The 16,330-nt window shown below is 39.1% G+C and overlaps 1 protein-coding gene across 3 annotated transcripts in view; it reads left to right on the plus strand.

The window, feature by feature from the left end:
• Window positions 1–16,330, plus strand: part of LOC143292644 (protein phosphatase 3 catalytic subunit alpha-like) — a 47,653-nt gene that overhangs the window by 20,034 nt on the left and 11,289 nt on the right. The window contains exon 11 of one of the 3 annotated variants that reach the window (XM_076603135.1): window positions 809–844. The exons of 1 other annotated variant lie outside the window; for it this stretch is intronic. In XM_076603135.1, coding sequence (XP_076459250.1) covers window positions 809–844 — 36 coding nt within the window. Of the gene's footprint in view, window positions 1–808; window positions 845–7,532; window positions 7,578–16,330 lie in introns of all 3 variants that reach the window. One more of the 3 variants, XM_076603134.1, reaches the window with a different exon arrangement.

Raw genomic sequence — 16,330 nt, forward strand, 5'->3', positions numbered from 1 at the left:
AATTGTCCTAATGCTTTCAGACCAGGTTTTTTGGAATGGCTTGTACTTAAAACTTGGTTGTTTGATTGTCTTGTTGTTTTTGTTTGTTTGTTTGTGTTGTTTTTTGTTTGTTTGTTTGATTGATTGGGTTTTTTTTTATTGTTTGTTGTTTGTTTGTTTTTTGTTTTTTAATTTCCCCATAATACTCAGGCTTGCACTCAGTGGATAGGTTTGCTGCTGTTTCATTTTTATCTCCCCTTTACTGTTTGCAGTTTAACACTCACAAACTTCCTCCTGAAGAGCTTGGCAAACTGTGATAGTGTTTCATGTGAAAGTTCATGGACACAGAATGCTTTTACTACATAAAGTGCTATTAGGTCTCTAGCGAAGATCAAATGGCATATGGAATGCCTGTTAAATGCTGAAAAAAAAAGAAAGAAAAAATAAAGAGAATAAAAACCAGAAAGAGGGTTGTAAGAGTAGGGGGTTAGCTTTTCGCTAATTTCAGTATATAACAGTTGAAAGCATCTGTTTCTTTTACATTGGAAGTCTTTTACATTGGAAGTCTTGCATTGATTAGGTATTTCTTTCTCAGTTCCTTTTTTTTTTTTTTTTTTTTTTGGATAAGAAAACGATGAACTATAGCAGTACATAACCTTTGGCAAGGGTAAGTTTTAAGTTTATGCACAGCTGCTCAAAAACTAAACTGCCATTCTGTGCGTGGGTGTGTATGTGTGTGTGTGTGTGTGTGTGTGCGTGTGTGCATGTGTTAGAATAGAAACTACCTGCTTGGCTGTCCATGTCAGGTGTGGTGTTTTTGCTATTACAGGTGGATTATCAGTGTTTGGCACAAATGATGATCACGGTAATAAACTTTATAATGATTTCATCAAGTATCCCCCTTTTGTCTGAAGCTGCTGAAGGTATGCTAGATTTACAGCTGAGCATTATTGTTGATGGCATCCGTAGCTCACCCCACCCCCACCGTCCTGCCTAGCTAGTCTGGTTGTTGTTAGTGTCGTGTAGAGCAGTCGGTGGCTCCTTGTGGTCTGGTCTTGTGTTCAGTGACCCCACGTTTTGTGTTTCTCCTTCTTTCCTAGTCTTTGTCATCGTGCATGCTTAGTCGTCATATTGCCTTGAGTATGACTCCGCTGTGAAGAAAAATCATCACCCTGCGGATGTGTTATATGCACCTACTGCTAAATGACCGTTCCTCTGCGTTGTAATGAAGGTGTGGAGATGCGTTCATAAATTATGCATGTGATGTTTGAATTGTTTTAACTGTCATTTGAAAGGAGGGAGTAAGAGGAGTTGTTTCCCAAATGAGTGGTTTTGTTTTTGTTGATATTGATCATGTTAGTGAGTTGTTTATTTCATTCACATATTTAACTGTTGGTCTGATTTTTTGTTTCTTTTGGGTGATTGAATCAGTGATTCATTTTAAAAGCAATGTTAATGTGTTGTAATCTAAATGTTTGATTTTCTGTTCATTACTAACAGTGTTCTTACCTTTTTAATGTCCATTTCTTGTACATGACCAGCCTTGTTAGTGTGTAGTATCTGATCACACGACCATCATTGTTACTGTGTAGTATCTGATCTGTGAGAAGATGTGCTTACCCTGATATGTGTGTAATTATATGTGTGTGAGTGAAAACAAATTTCATGACAGTAATAGTGTTGGCAAAGGACAGTTGTGAACTGGTGGGCATGTAGTGATTTAAAAGTTATGCCCCCTTCACTCCCCCACCACATGAGAAAAATGACATCAAGAACATCATCCACAGTATATTACTGATGAAACCGAATTTAGTCTTGATCTTGTTTCTGAGCATCCTGGCAGTTCAGTATGATTTCAAGTCAGAAAGTTGGCATTGCAGCCTGCATATTTTTTTCTTTGGGATAATTTTTCCTTGGGTTTATAGAAAAAGAAGTGGAACAAAAGGCCCAGTTCGTTGCTCTGATATGAAATTGTGAGCAATGAAAGGTAGCGGATGATTCTGTTTGATGATTCTTTGTCCTGTCCTTCACCCTTTGGGCTGTACTGCACTGTACTGGCCGACTTGTTGAGTGGCTTTACGTGCACTGTAAGCTGGCACTGCAGGTTCTGTCCATTGGCTCATGGTCCCTGTTCCATGGGCACTCAGTGGAAAGAGCTGCTGGGCAAACCACAATGCTTTTGTTCCATGTGTTTTTCATTTTCTATCTCTCATGTTTTTTCCTCATGGTATCAGGGTTGGTGTGTGTGTGTGTGTGTGAGGAGAACTGCACTTCATACAGTTGTTTAAAATGCAGGAGTTGAACTTTAAAAAGAAAGTTACCACAGTAAAAGAAAAAAAAAAGGGGAGAAAAGGTTAAGCCAGAGTGTGCTTTATCAAGGCAATATGAACATTCAGTCACCTTAGAGGTGGTAGTACTTGTGCATGGGTAGTGGCTACCTAAAGTACATGCTGAGAACTGCAGTAGTACTGACGCCCTCATCCGCTTCTGGTTGCTGCTGCTCTGTGCTCTTTTCAGTTCAAGTCCTGTTAATTTTCCATAGCTGGTTGTTAAAAGCTCATTTTTTAATTAATGGAAAAAGCGAAACATGGCCCTGCAAAGTGTGCAGATTGTCCTTTTCACAGTTTCTTTTTAAAATTTTATGCTGCCTTTTTTTTCTTTTTTCTTTTTCTTTTACTTTTTTTTTTTTTTTTTTAAACTGGGACACAGCTTTCTGGGAACAAAGGACTGTTGCCTTTTTATTTTCTTCCATTTTTAAAAAATTCTAAATCATGTCTGGATCTTTTGGGTCATTGCCAGGTCAGCCAGCAACAACAACAACAACAACAACAAAAGAAATTGATCGATTGCAGCTTTGCTGGCTAGTGGTATCAGAAAGTTGTGAACTTGCTCACAAGCTGGAGCAGCAGGGTCAACATGAATTGAATCTTATAGGAAGGGTTAAGTATTGTTGGAAGGTGGGGGAGGTGTCCAGAAATTGAAGAGCAGAACGGTTGGTGTTGCCTTCCCCACTTACCAGATCCTACTTCACCAGGTTACTGAACGACTGTCTTGAGTTTGGGAATGTTTATGATTAACACCATTACCCCACCACCATACCACCACGACCCCCTTCTCCCACAGTTGAAAAATTGGTAGTTGTGAATGACAGTTTGGCTTTGGAGTGGGTTTTTTTTTGTTTTGTTTTGTTTTGTTTTGTTTGTTTTTTTTTAGACTGAAATGTACTTGGTTTAATTACACATACTTGGTTTTCAGCAGCATTAACAAGTTTAAGACATTTGCATTTTTGCCTTATTCTCCTGTTGCTTCCTATTTTCCAGTAGCTTCTTACGCTCTACCCTTTTTTTCCCATTTCTTTTTAAGTCTCATGAGTGAAATGAAATGATCAACACAGCAATTTTTGCCGCTTAGCTTGAGTGGTTAAGAAGACATGCCCTCACAATACCATGAGCCTTGAAATCTTAACACGAAGGAATGAGCCTCAGTCTTTTATGTTGGGGGGGAAAGCTGTGTGGTGTAAAAATGGAAAGATTGTAAGGAGGAAGGACAGTGTGACACTCTCTGCATGTTCATGTTTTGTCTTCTTCTGTCTGTGGACAGGGAAGGTAGGAAGCCGTTTTCATGCTTCCACTGCTAGTTCCGACATCTTTCATAGACGCAGCATGCAGAACTTAATTTTGGAAGCAGTTTTCATGCTTCCACTACTTGTTCCAGCATCTTTGATTAATGCTGCATGTTCACTTTTTGTGTAGTCATCTGCAAAGCGTTAGTTACTTTGTTGCATTCCTTTTCAGTCCTTGAAATAACCATGAAGGCAGCAAATGCTTAATTTTTTATAATAATTATGCATTCTTTTGTATGTGCTGTTTAATCTTAAGTGTGTGCATCATCTAACTTGATCATAGGTAATGAACAATGAATCCCTGTAAGGTTGGTTGGTTTGGTGGATGCCATTACCTTGTTGGAGGCATTTTTCATTTATTATTATATTTCTTTTAAGTAATTTTTGTATGCAGCATTTTTTTATTTGTTGAGCATGAACCTTAGTTCATTGCCTTTATTTTTGTTAATGGTTTTGGTGTTCACATATTGTTTTCCAGCCCACGAACTGAAGACTCTATATGCATACTGGGGTGTGTTTGTGTGTGTGTGCGTGTGTGTACGTTTTCATGGGTGTGTTTTTTTTGTAAGACAGTCTGTTGCCTAATGTTTATGAATTTCTGGATGAGCTCAGCAGCATTTGTTTGAAATGGGAACATAAGAAAAAAAAATATTTAGTTTGATTTTTTAACATTTCATTTTTAGACAGAATAAATGATGTAAGATACATTACTGTCATCAACATAAAAGTTCAGTTATTCTTCTTCAGTCTGTGTCAGATTTGACTCTCTCCCTTCCAGGATTCCCTCCCCCTCCATACCTCCCTCACTCTCTGGATCGTCTTTCCAGGAATGTCTGTCTTCCACACATTGTCTCCCTCCCTCCATTTTCTGATTGTCTGCCTGCCTTCTTCCCTCCATCTCTTGATTGTCTGCCTTCTTCCCTCCGTCTCCTGATTGTCTGCCTTCTTCCCTCCGTCTCCTGATTGTCTGCCTTCTTCCCTCCGTCTCCTGATTGTCTGCCTTCTTCCCTCCATCTCCTGATTGTCTGCCTTCTTCTGTCTATCTCCTGATTGTCTGCCTTCTTCTCTCCACTTGATTGTCTGCCTTCTTCCCTCCATCTCTTGATTGTGTGCCTTCTTCCCTCCTTCTCCTGATTGTCTGCCTTCTTCCCTCCATCTCTTGATTGTCTGCCTTCTTCCCTCCATCTCTTGATTGTCTGCCTTCTTCCATCCTTCTCCTGATTGTCTGCCTTCTCCCTCCATCTCTTGATTGTCTGCCTTCTCCTTCTCCTGATCTCCTGATTGTCTCTCTCTCCCCCTCCATTTCCTGATTGTCTGCCTTCTCCCTCTTTTTCCTGATTGTCTCTCTGCCCCCCTCCATCTCTGGATTGTCTGTATCCCTCCCTTCATCTCCTGATAGTCTGCCTGCCTCCATCTCATGATTGTCTTGTCTGCCGGCCTCCATGTCTGCCGGCCTCCATCTCATGATTGCCTTGTCTGCCGACCTCCATCTCATGATTGTCTTGTCTGCCGGCCTCCATCTCTGGATTGTCTGCCTGCCTCAACCTCATGTTTGTCTTGTCTGCCTGCCTCCATCTCTGGATTGTCTGCCTGCCTCCCTCCAATCTCAGGATTGCCAGCCTCTCTTCCATAATTGTCTTCTTCCCTCTCCATGATTGTCTGCCTGCCTCCTTTCCTCTCAGGATTGCCTCCTTCCAGTAATTGCCTTAATCCCTCCTTCCATCTGAGGATTGTCTTGTCTCCATCCCTTCAAGAATTGTCATCCTTCCTCCCTCCCAGAGCTTATGTTTCCCTCCCACCCTCCACAGTTGTCTGTCTCTCTGGAGAAGTGACTGTCACCCTCTCCATTAGAAATGACTGTCTGCCTCTCCGTCTGTCTGTCTGTCTCTCTCTGTCTCTCTCTCTTTCTCTGTCTCTCTGTCTCTCTCTGTACTCATCTTTTATTACCATGCCTTCTCCCTCTTAGCATGAACACACATGTGCATGCATGCACACATGTACATACACACGCACACACCTACACCAGACATTCTCTCTTAGTGTGTTGCTCTTAGACACACAAAATCCCTTTCTGTTTGCACTGTCGAAACATCTAAGCCTTGGTAATGATCAGTGTGCAAGTGTATGGCTGCTGCTGTTGAACAGTACATAATGATGTTAGCAGGTTGGGGTTTTTTGTTGTTGTTTTTTTTCAGTAATGATTAAAAGAGTTTGTCTTTTGTCGTCTGACAAGTCAATGGGGTGTGGCTCACAGGTTGAGAGAGAGAGGGAGGCTAGAGCGGTATAGCCTGTGGAATATTTATGGAAAGAGCAGTGTCCCTTCTTCCTACTTTCCTGAGCACAACCTCCAGGTCAAACCAACTGTGCCTTTGTTGTAAGCCAGGCTTTGTATGGATTGCTTGCTAGGCTCAAGGCTATTTTTTCTTCTTTTTTTTCTTTAAAAAGACTATTCCTTCCCATTGTAGGTTGTAACGATGACTAAGACCTTTGGTGATGATATGTTTTGTGCTGAAAGTGTCGAACCACTATGAAATCATTGGGCTATAGAGGGACCACTGGATAAATTATTTTATGAGTGGTGCTGTAAGTTTGGTAAAGAATGAAGATACTACAATAAAATAGTGGGGAGAAAAATAAAAGGTGTATCAGGGGCAGTTGTGTAAGGGTGTTGTATCCAAAAGTATAAGTGACTGAAAACAGGTGTGATGGTGTTTGTATTTCTATTCACAAACATGTACACCCTCACTGATGTTTATGTTCGTGCAAATGCACGCACACACACACACACACACACACACACTATATATATATATATACTCACTCACTCACTCACTCACACATACATCACATACTGTGATCAAATCAGAATTACCAACATTGTGACTGCAGCTTTATGCATACCCCCAAGATGCATGCCCCCACAAGATGCAATGGCATGTTATATTTGGGACAAAAATACTGATACTTGGCTGTAAAGTGGATTATATTGATTCATTTATTTGAATTATGTGGACAAAGCGAGTCAGTGTAATCACCTGGTCCATAAAGAATTTGTGTGTGTGTGTGTGAGTGTGTCTGTGGTGTAACACTTACATTTTCTCTGGATCTAATACATCTGTGGACAACCAAACTTGGCATGATGATAGATTTGGCATGACAGTAGATATTGACTTTCCAGTCATCCCATGCACACAGCAATCAAGGCCACAAGACAGTAGTAATGATTAAAGATGAAGAATCACTAATTTTATCATTGCAGTTTGCACACATGAATTTTTAAAAGTTACAACTTTCCATCCTTGTCAGTATTCCTAAACAGATCTTTTTTTTTTCAAAATGTTGCTTTTTTGATATTTTTTTTATTATCAGTATTTGAAATATTCTTTCATTTATGTTCATATGGTTGCATTCTGAAGCTTTCCATTAAGATGTGTTTTTAAGCTGAAGGTCAACCATGTTTTAGTTTTCCTTAGTGATATTGTTTTTGTTTTGGGTTTCTTTTCCCCTCTACTCCCTGTTCAGAATGGTTCTGAGCGAGGGTTTCAGTAAATGTTGAATGGGTCACTATTTTGGGGGTCAGGTTTTGCCTTGCAATCTTGGGACAGTGTCAGTGGTGCAGTAGTATGACATGAGACGACTGTTCAGTATCTCTCTCTCTCTCTCTCTCTCTCTCTCTCACCAAGACTGTTCTCATGCACTGTCTGTTCTTCATCTGTCTGTTTCTTCTCTCCGTCATCTCGTGTCTGTCCTTCGATGACAGCTCCATGGTGCGCATTAGATTCCTCGACTGTCGCTAGGGAGTGTACTCTCTTCCTTTTGTCTGTCTGTCTGTCTACTTTTTGTTTCCTGTCCGTTGAGAAGTTGTTTTGTTGTTGTTGTTATTTTCCTTTTTAATTATTTTCTTCTTTTTTTGTGTGTGTTGCTTTTCAAGGTGATGCAGCGCAGAAGAGACTCGGTCGCACAAATAGCGAGATTAGTAAGGCCGGTTTGTTGCTGCACGTCCCCCCCCCCTTCCCCCTGCCCCTCCCCCCCGCCCCTCTGCCCCAACACTCATTCACTTCGAACCTCATTCTTTTTTTTTTTTCTTTTGAACAGTTTACCGCCACTATTGTGTGCAGTAGTCTTCCTTCCTGGACTAACTTTTTTTTCTTTTTTTAAATAACTTGAATGCAGTACTGGCACCTCTGAGACTGAACGATTTTGCAGGAAGCTTCCTGAGTGGGAGCTTAAAAACAAACCAAAACAAAAAGCCTTTTTTTTTTCTTTCTGTTTTTTTCCTTTTTTTCTCGCCCCATTCTTCCCATTCCAGATTTTTAAGAAGATTCTGGGTGCCTGCTTTTCTTGTAACTTCTCCGTTTGTCCGTAGTCTCTCTGACTTAGACTAGTTTGACAGTCTTTTATATAAGTACTGAAAACTGTAACTGAACTAAAGGATTGGTCCGTTTTATGGCCTGTGGATGAACTGTGTAACTGGGCTAACAAGTTGCCTGAATACTGTGGGCTTACAGTCCTGCGTTGCACTAATAATGACCCACATATATTTGATTATATTGTTTTCTTATCAGAGCCTTTTTTTTCTTTACCTTTTTTTTTCTTTTTTATTCTGTGCATTCAAATTACTGACATTATAAATTTGTGGTTAATTATTTGTATCATGGAAACATTACTCGCAAACAATAACACATACATATTCGTAAAAGCGCACCCGCACACACATAAATTGCACAGAATCTATCTTTAACAAGAAATCCAAGATGATGACAAAACAGATGTTAGTTGTTTTGTGTGTGTGTGTGTGTGAGTATGTGCATGCGTGAGTATGTAAATGTGTGTGCTGTATTTGTGTGAAATACATTGCTGACATCCATGGGTTGCTTCAGAGTGTTTATTTCTGTCTCACAATTTGATACTTGATAGCAAAATAAAAGATGATGGTGGTGATTTGTCAAGTCAGAAAAAGAGGACAAAAATATTTCTCTGTTGATTTACTGGGTTGTCCATTCACGTTGACATTTGTATGATGACATCCATTAATCAAGGAAACAAAGAGGGGTGAATTGTTTCATGTCATTTCAGGTAATTCTGTTTTACTTTCTGTCCTAAAGATAAATCAGTATAAATCTTAGTAGTGTTCTGTGTGTGAGAGAGAGTTAATCTCCGTCTCCTGGAGCAGTATGATAATCTGTAGTGGCAAATGTTCATAATCCTCTTGTACAGTCTTAGCAGCATATAGTGATATTATCACACTAAAGTGCAGTTGCGGTTTTGTGCAAGTGACTCATGCTTTCACCTCACAATAGTGTGCAAACTCTTTAGTATTACAGCAATTTTTATACCTTGTGACTGTCTTCTCTCATCTCTTTAAGTTTAAAGGATGAATAGTAGTAACTAGTCCAGTGAATCATTGCAGCAATGCAATGTCTGTGTTGCTCTCTCTCTGGATAGCTCTCTCTGAAGTACAGTTCATGTACTTGTAGTGATATCTGTCTCTTTCTCTTTTCAGTATTTCTTCCCTTTCTGTCTCTCTCTCTCAAGCCTTGTTCTCTCTTTCATTCTAACACCCTCACCCCCTCCCTACTTGGAACAGTCCTGAAAGTCACTACGGGAATCTCTGTGAGTGCGTTAAATCATTGTAGTGATGATTGTGTGACTAGCTGTCTCGAGGGCAGTTCTGTAAACTGGTATAACCATTCTTTTTTTCTCTCTCTCAGTCTTTGTCTCTCAAAATCTGTGTGAAACCCAGACCAACAACAATGCCTGTGGTGTTGAATTTTAGCTCACTCAGTACGGCCAGTCCTCTCTTCTCCTCTACACAGACACCTCGGATGTCCAGTGGGTGTCTGAATGACCCAACCTTTAGCTTCCGTCATCAGAACTGTGGTATTCTTTGTCAACATTCACCTCTTCAGTATAAGAGCGTTCCGCTTGCAATATTTTGATGATGGTAATTGGGATGAAACACTGTTAACGTCGTCTCTTTCACCGTTCGTATGGAGAGAGTTAGCTTTAAATACATATATACTGAACTGAGCTTCATGCAGGATTTGTTTTTGTTTTATTCTCCCAGTGTTGATAACATGACTATTGCCATGGTAATCAGTAGTGGCAGCAATTCAGCTTCAGCTTTGAGAGGCAAGGGGTTAACAAGTTGTGTGAGTCAAGAGTGTTAGTGTGGTGGCACTCTGAAAAGAGTAGGTTGTATGTTTGGATGGATGGAACGTTCTCCCTTTCCTCAAAAACATAACTTTTTTCCTCCCCTGGCAGTCTTCCAGTCCACTCACACACCCCCAACCCCTTTCTCCCTCCTCTTCTTCCTTCTGCTCTTCTAGGAAAGTTAAATGTTACAGCATTAGTCGTCTGCAATGTGTTCTCAGTGAATGCTTGCCAATCTTGTTGTTCAAGAGTTTTATATATATATATATATATATATATATATATATATATATATTTCAAACATTAAATGAAAAAAAAAATATATATATATATATGTGTGTGTGTGTGTGTGCGCGTGTGTATGTACACACACACACACACACACACACACACACATGAATCATGATTGTTTTGTATCGCTTTTCAGAGATCAGTTCTGAATGACTTTGACATTGTTGTGTATAAAACTGTTGCAATTATGTCATGAAAGTTTCTGCACTCATTACTTCTAAATGAAAAAAAAGAAGAAAAAAGATTCTCTCTCTGTCTGTCTCTCTGTATCTTTTATTCACTAAAACCTAGAGAAGAAAATATCACAGCCAGTTTGGATTTTCTTTAGATATATATTCACAAGCCACCTGTTCATGTGCACCTGTGTTTACAGGATGAAAGCCCAAACCTTAAATTAAAATTTCTGACTCTCTCTCTCTCTCTCTCTCTCACGAACACACACACACACACACTGATACACATGATTAGAAATGAAACAGATAAAACAGACAATAACTTTTGGTCATGCTACTTATCTATTGTTCCTGCATAAAAGAAAGAGTGCATAGGTTTCTGAGTTTTGCAGTTTGCATGAAATTTGAAAAATTGCATGTATATTTACTCTCATTATATAACAAATTTAAGTTTTTTACTATCACCTTTTTTTTTTTTTTTTTTTTTTTAGGTTGAGTGTTGTACAGAAAGAAATTAAAAAAGAAGAGAGGGAAAGGAAAGGGAGAAAAAACACCACGTATGTGCATGTGGGCGTTTGTGTGAGTGCGCATTTTCCCAGCTTACATATTATCATAGGTATACAATTTCAAAGGTTGCACTTTCCACGATTTTTCTTTAAGTGAATTGTTTGGTATATCATTTGCTAAATTAAACTTTTTTTTTCTGTGGTAAATAAAAATGACATTTGAATTGTTAATTTTGTGTAGACTAAAGCCGTAAAGGGACATAAAACTGGCAGTGACAAAAAATTTTAAGTGATAAAATTAAATGTGCAGGTGTTCACAAAGCGACTGCTGCAAGTTGTTCTTGATGAAATTATATATATGTGTTTTAGTTTTTGATTTTTTTTTTTTTTCATTCAGTTTACTTGTATAGATATTTACTTTTTTAGCTGTGTTAGAAACAGATAAATGCCAAAAAACACATAGAGAAAAAGTGAAAAGAGACAAAGAAGCCTCTTTTCCCCGTGTTGGTGAGAGCGCCTAGTGTGTGGTCTTGAACCAGCTTTTGCTTTTTCTTTGCCTGAGCGTTTGATAGTGTTAACTGCCGCTGTCCTGTTTGCGGTCTCCAAAGGAGCTGTGTGGACCCTGTGCGTTGTCTGCGTGATATAAGGAACATGTTGTACAGCCACTAACATTTATACTGTTGTTTGGAATACCACTGTGATGATGTGCACATGTTTGTTCTGTTGGGATATCTTGGTTTGTGGATATCTTGGTTTCATGTGTGTGGTGTTGTGGCCAGTATTTATAATTTGGTATTTAAAACATAATTATAATGCTTATCATGTGACCTGGTCTGATTTGTATCCAATGGCATGCACGTGTGTGTGTGTGTGTGTGCATGCGTGAGTGTGTGTATGTGCAGTAAAAGATCAGGAGTTGTTTTTCGTTTGTTTGTTTGTTGTTTTTGATTAATCGAGCAAGTGATAGAGTTGTATTCATATGATGAGAATACAAAATTGGTTGTTTATAATGATGATTACAAAATATTTCTGGGTTGCTTCAGAGTGTTTATTTCTGTCTCACAATTTGATACTTGATAGCAAAATATAAGATGATGGTGGTGATTTGTCAAGTCAGAAAAAGAGGACAAAAATATTTCTCTGGTGATTTACTGGGTTGTCCATTCACGTTGACATTTGTATGATGATTTATAGATTATTTAGTATATTATTGTTAATGCAGGTATATATGGTAATTTGTGTACCGCTTGTAGCCATGAAAGTGTAAAATGTTATGGAAAGTGTTCAGTTTTGCTGCTTTTGAGCTGTTGATGGTAAGTAGACACCTGTGAAAAAAAACGTTCAGCATTGCTGTCTTTGAGCCGTTGATATTTGGTGGACTCTCATAAGGTGTTCAGCAATGCTGTCTTAGGCTGTTGATCTCAAGTGAACCCTCATAAGGTGGAAAGCAGTGCTGCCTTTAACATAGTTTAAGCTTTTGATCTAAAGTGAACCCTCATAATGTGTAAAGAAGTGCTGACTTTAACATTGTTTAAGCTGTTGATATCAAGTGAACCTTCATAAGGTGTAAAGCAGTGCTGCCTTTAACATAGTTTAAGCTATTGATATGAAGTGGAGTCTTACAAGGTGTTCAGCAATGCTGTCTTGAGATCTTGATCACAAGTGAACCCTCATAAGGTGTCAAGCAATGCTGTCTTTAAGCTGTTGATATCAAGTGGAGCCTCATAACATGTTCAGCAATGCTGTATTAAGCTCTTAGTTGATCACAAGTGAACCCTCAAAAGGTGTTCAGCAATGCTGTCTTTAACCCATATGCTACCCTTTTTTTTTCTTAAAAAAAAAAAAAAAAAAGTATTGAAATCTTTTAATATTTGCACCACAGTTATAATATCTGAGAATCTTTTTGGTTTATTCCATTGACAAAGTTGACTTTGAATGGTAAATACATTGATCCCATATTTGTGATCATGGTAGCGAGAGAGTAGGGGGTTTCCTATCACTCACACAACTATGTTCAGGGCATTTCTTTCTTATATTTCATTGTCACTTATATCTTCTTTTTTTTTTAATTTGGATTAGTAAAGAACCAGAAACTTAAAACAAATCACAAAACACAGTGCTTTATTACAGAAATCTCCAAGATGTTCTGTCAAAACCACAAAAAAGCAGAAACAAACTGCCTTTTTCATAATCAGACTCCATGATACAAACTATTTTCTTTTTCAGTTATGAGTTTGTAATTTTGTGAAGTGTCTTACTTCTTAAACTGAACGAAAATACACTATACAAACTTCACAAAAGAAATGGCAAGAGTGGTTTAGTATACACATCGACTGAAGTGTTGAAACACCACCCTGATGTTCTTTCATGCCAGAAATTGTAATATTCTGAAGAAATCATTCTGACATTCTATCAAAACCACACACACACACACACACACACACACACACACACACACACACACACACACACACACACACACACACAAACTGAAATGCCTTAGTAATCAAACATCTGTGGGTTAAACTCTTTTAGTTCAGAGTTTTGAAATCATGAAGTGTCTCACTTCTGAATGTGTCAAACAGCATGGTAGAAAATCCACACGCAGCAAAAAGAAATAAGTATAAATTAAGTGTTCAAAAGTGGACCGAAGGGTTAAGACACCTAGCCCAAAAAATGTTTACTGTATCCAGCATCACAAGTCGTGATATCCATAGAAAAAGTCACATCCAGTTCAAGCACATTTTATTTTGCTTGGAATTTGATAAAACAACGGCCATTTCCTTTGGAACAGCATAGAGAATGTTGTTTTCAACAATCATCAATCATTGAAAAGACATCATCATCAAAAAATAACTGAAACAGTTGGACGGGATCAGCAGGCAATCTTGTCGGTTCACATGACTTCGCCATCCATCGAAATCTATCTTTCTGCCTTTTTGCCAGATCAGTTTTTCTCCATTCACTGACAGCTGCTGCTCTCTGCTTTTTTGTGTGTTGTTGCTTTGGGGCACAGTATCTTCCATTTTCCTTCTTTGCCCAGAGACGATGTGGTCTGGGATGATGTACCCGAAGTGGACAGTTTGATCATATCTGCAGAAATGGTTCCTGAGTCTGCATCCATGTCTGCAGAAGCCGACTGAAACAGAAAAGAAGCATCATAAGTATTGGACCAAAGAAGAAATAAGCCAACATACAAAACAGCAAAGCAAGTAAATTATCATAATGGCCACAGTTCCTCTTTGTCATCATTATTAGCTGTGGGAGGTTCAGGGTAAATAGTTGCCTGTTCAAAAGTTGGATCATCTTCCAGCATGGATAGAACTTCATGAACAGTGAATGTGTTGTTTTTTATCTGGAGAAAACAAAGGCGAATTATATTTGAGGTTTATTGCAGTAAAAAGACGTTTTAAACAAATTATGATAAATAAATGACTTATTATTCAACATATTTTCACTCTATGAATCAGGATCGTATTCAAAAAGTTTAATTTGGTGGAATAAAAATGACAGGTAACAGTTTTATTTTGTTTCATGATATGTTGTTATAATAACTACAAAAACCCCTACCCTTACACTACCACTATCCCTTATTTGGGACCAAACTTCTAGCCTTCACCACTTATTAACAAAGAATGTTAGGGAAAATCTAAAACACACTATTTTAGAGAATACGTTGAGCTGTAAGTTAGCTAAAAAGAGTTATAAAGACTGTGTCATATTTAGATGTTGTGCACTTACCTTCCTGATGATGCCATAGCTTTCTCACAGCTGGCTGTATCATTGCAAATGGCTGTCTCCACAGATTGCGTTAAAAGGATGTCACTCCAAAGTCTGTCTTTTTCATACTCTATAAAGCTTCCGTCAACTGTCCATGCAGTCATACATTAAGAGTAAGACCATGCAGAAGTGCAGTTGGAGTATAATCGACTGATCCCATATATGGGATCATGGTAGCATATGGGTTAAGCTGTTGATATCAAGTGGAGCCTCAAAACATGTTAAGCAATGCTGTCATAAGCTGTTGATCACAAGTGAACCCACATAAGGTGTTAAGCAATGCTGAATTTAAGCTGTTGATACCAAAGGGATCCTCATAAGATGTTAAGCTAATTGCTGCTTTTAAGCTGTGGACCCTCAAGGCCTTTGCTACCAGGGGAAATAAATCTTCTTAATTCAAATGCAAAAGGAATTAGAATAAAGTGTATTCAGTTGATATTTTTGCTTTTTGTCTACATATTTTAAGTTGTGTTTCAATATGTTAGCAGCTGTGTCGTTAGTGTTGAAAAAAAGGGTTTTTTGTTGTTGTTTTTGTTGTTGGTGGTGGTGTTTTTTTTGTTTGTTTGTTTTCTGTGTGTACGCTGTATAATAACTAGCAATAAAATTGAACATAGCATAAGTTTGTTTTATATTGAACATAGCATAAGTTAATTTTATATCTGTTTATAAATCCTTTTGTCATCTTATAATATATCAAAAGTGTGGTTACATTTGATGCATTTGCGGAACAGAATAGTTGGAGTGAAGCAAGTTGGGATTTGGGGGGGTTTAAGTGATAACAACAACAAAAAAGCTCATCTTCCAGAAAAAAATGTTTCTTCAGAGCTTTGTGTTCAACTCGCTTGAAACAGAATAATTGTTATGTGCCATTTCATTTAGCCCTCACTCAGGCAACCTGATTGTGAAAGCCTGTGTAAATCTGTTTTGGGCACTAAGTGGAGTTTTGTCACTCTTTTGTAACTTAGGCATATGACCTGCAGGGTTTGCTTTGTGTTGACTGCTGCAGGGTTGACTTAAAGTGGTGTTGGGGGGGAAGGGGAGGTGCAGTTTGCTTTCTGTTAACTTGCTCAGTTGCTGCAGGGTTGACTTAAAGAGATGTTGGGTGTGAGGTTGTGGTTTGTTTTCTGTTGACTTGCTGCAGGGTTGACTAAGTTAAAGAGATGTTGGGCGGGGGATGGGGGGTGCTTTCTGTTGACTTGCTGCAGGGTTGACTAAGTAAGAGATGTTGGGCGGGGATGGGGGGTGCTTTCTGTTGACTTGCTGCAGGGTTGACTAAGAGATGTTGGGAGGAGGTGGGGGGTGCTTTCTATTGACTTGCTGCAGGGTTGACTTAAAGAGGTGTTGGGGGGGGGGGGGGGGTGCTTTATATTGACTTGCTGCAGGGTTGACTTAAAGAGGTGTTGGGAGGGGGGTGGGGGGTGCTTTCTATTGACTTGCTGCAGGGTTGACTTAAAGAGGTGTTGGGGGGTGGGGGGGGGGGGTGGGGGGGGTGCTTTATATTGACTTGCTGCAGGGTTGACTTAAAGAGGTGTTGGGAGGGGGGTGGGGGTGTTTTATATTGACTTACTGCAGGATTGACTTAAAAGAGGTGTTGGAAGGGGGGTTAGCTTTCTGTTGACTTACTGCAGGATTGACTTGAAGAGATGTTGGGAGGGAGGGATTTGTTTTCTGTTGACTTGCTGCAGGGTTGACTAAGTGACAGAGATGGGGGAAGGGGGAGGGGGGTTGCTTTATGTTAGCTTGCAGCAGGGTTGACTTGAAGAAATGTTGGAAAGGGGGTTAGCTTTCTGTTGACTTGCAGCAGGGTTGACTTGAAGAGATGTTGA

The sequence above is a fragment of the Babylonia areolata genome, chromosome 18 (genome assembly GCF_041734735.1).
Source record: "Babylonia areolata isolate BAREFJ2019XMU chromosome 18, ASM4173473v1, whole genome shotgun sequence".
Classification (NCBI taxonomy): Eukaryota; Metazoa; Mollusca; class Gastropoda; order Neogastropoda; family Buccinidae; genus Babylonia; species Babylonia areolata.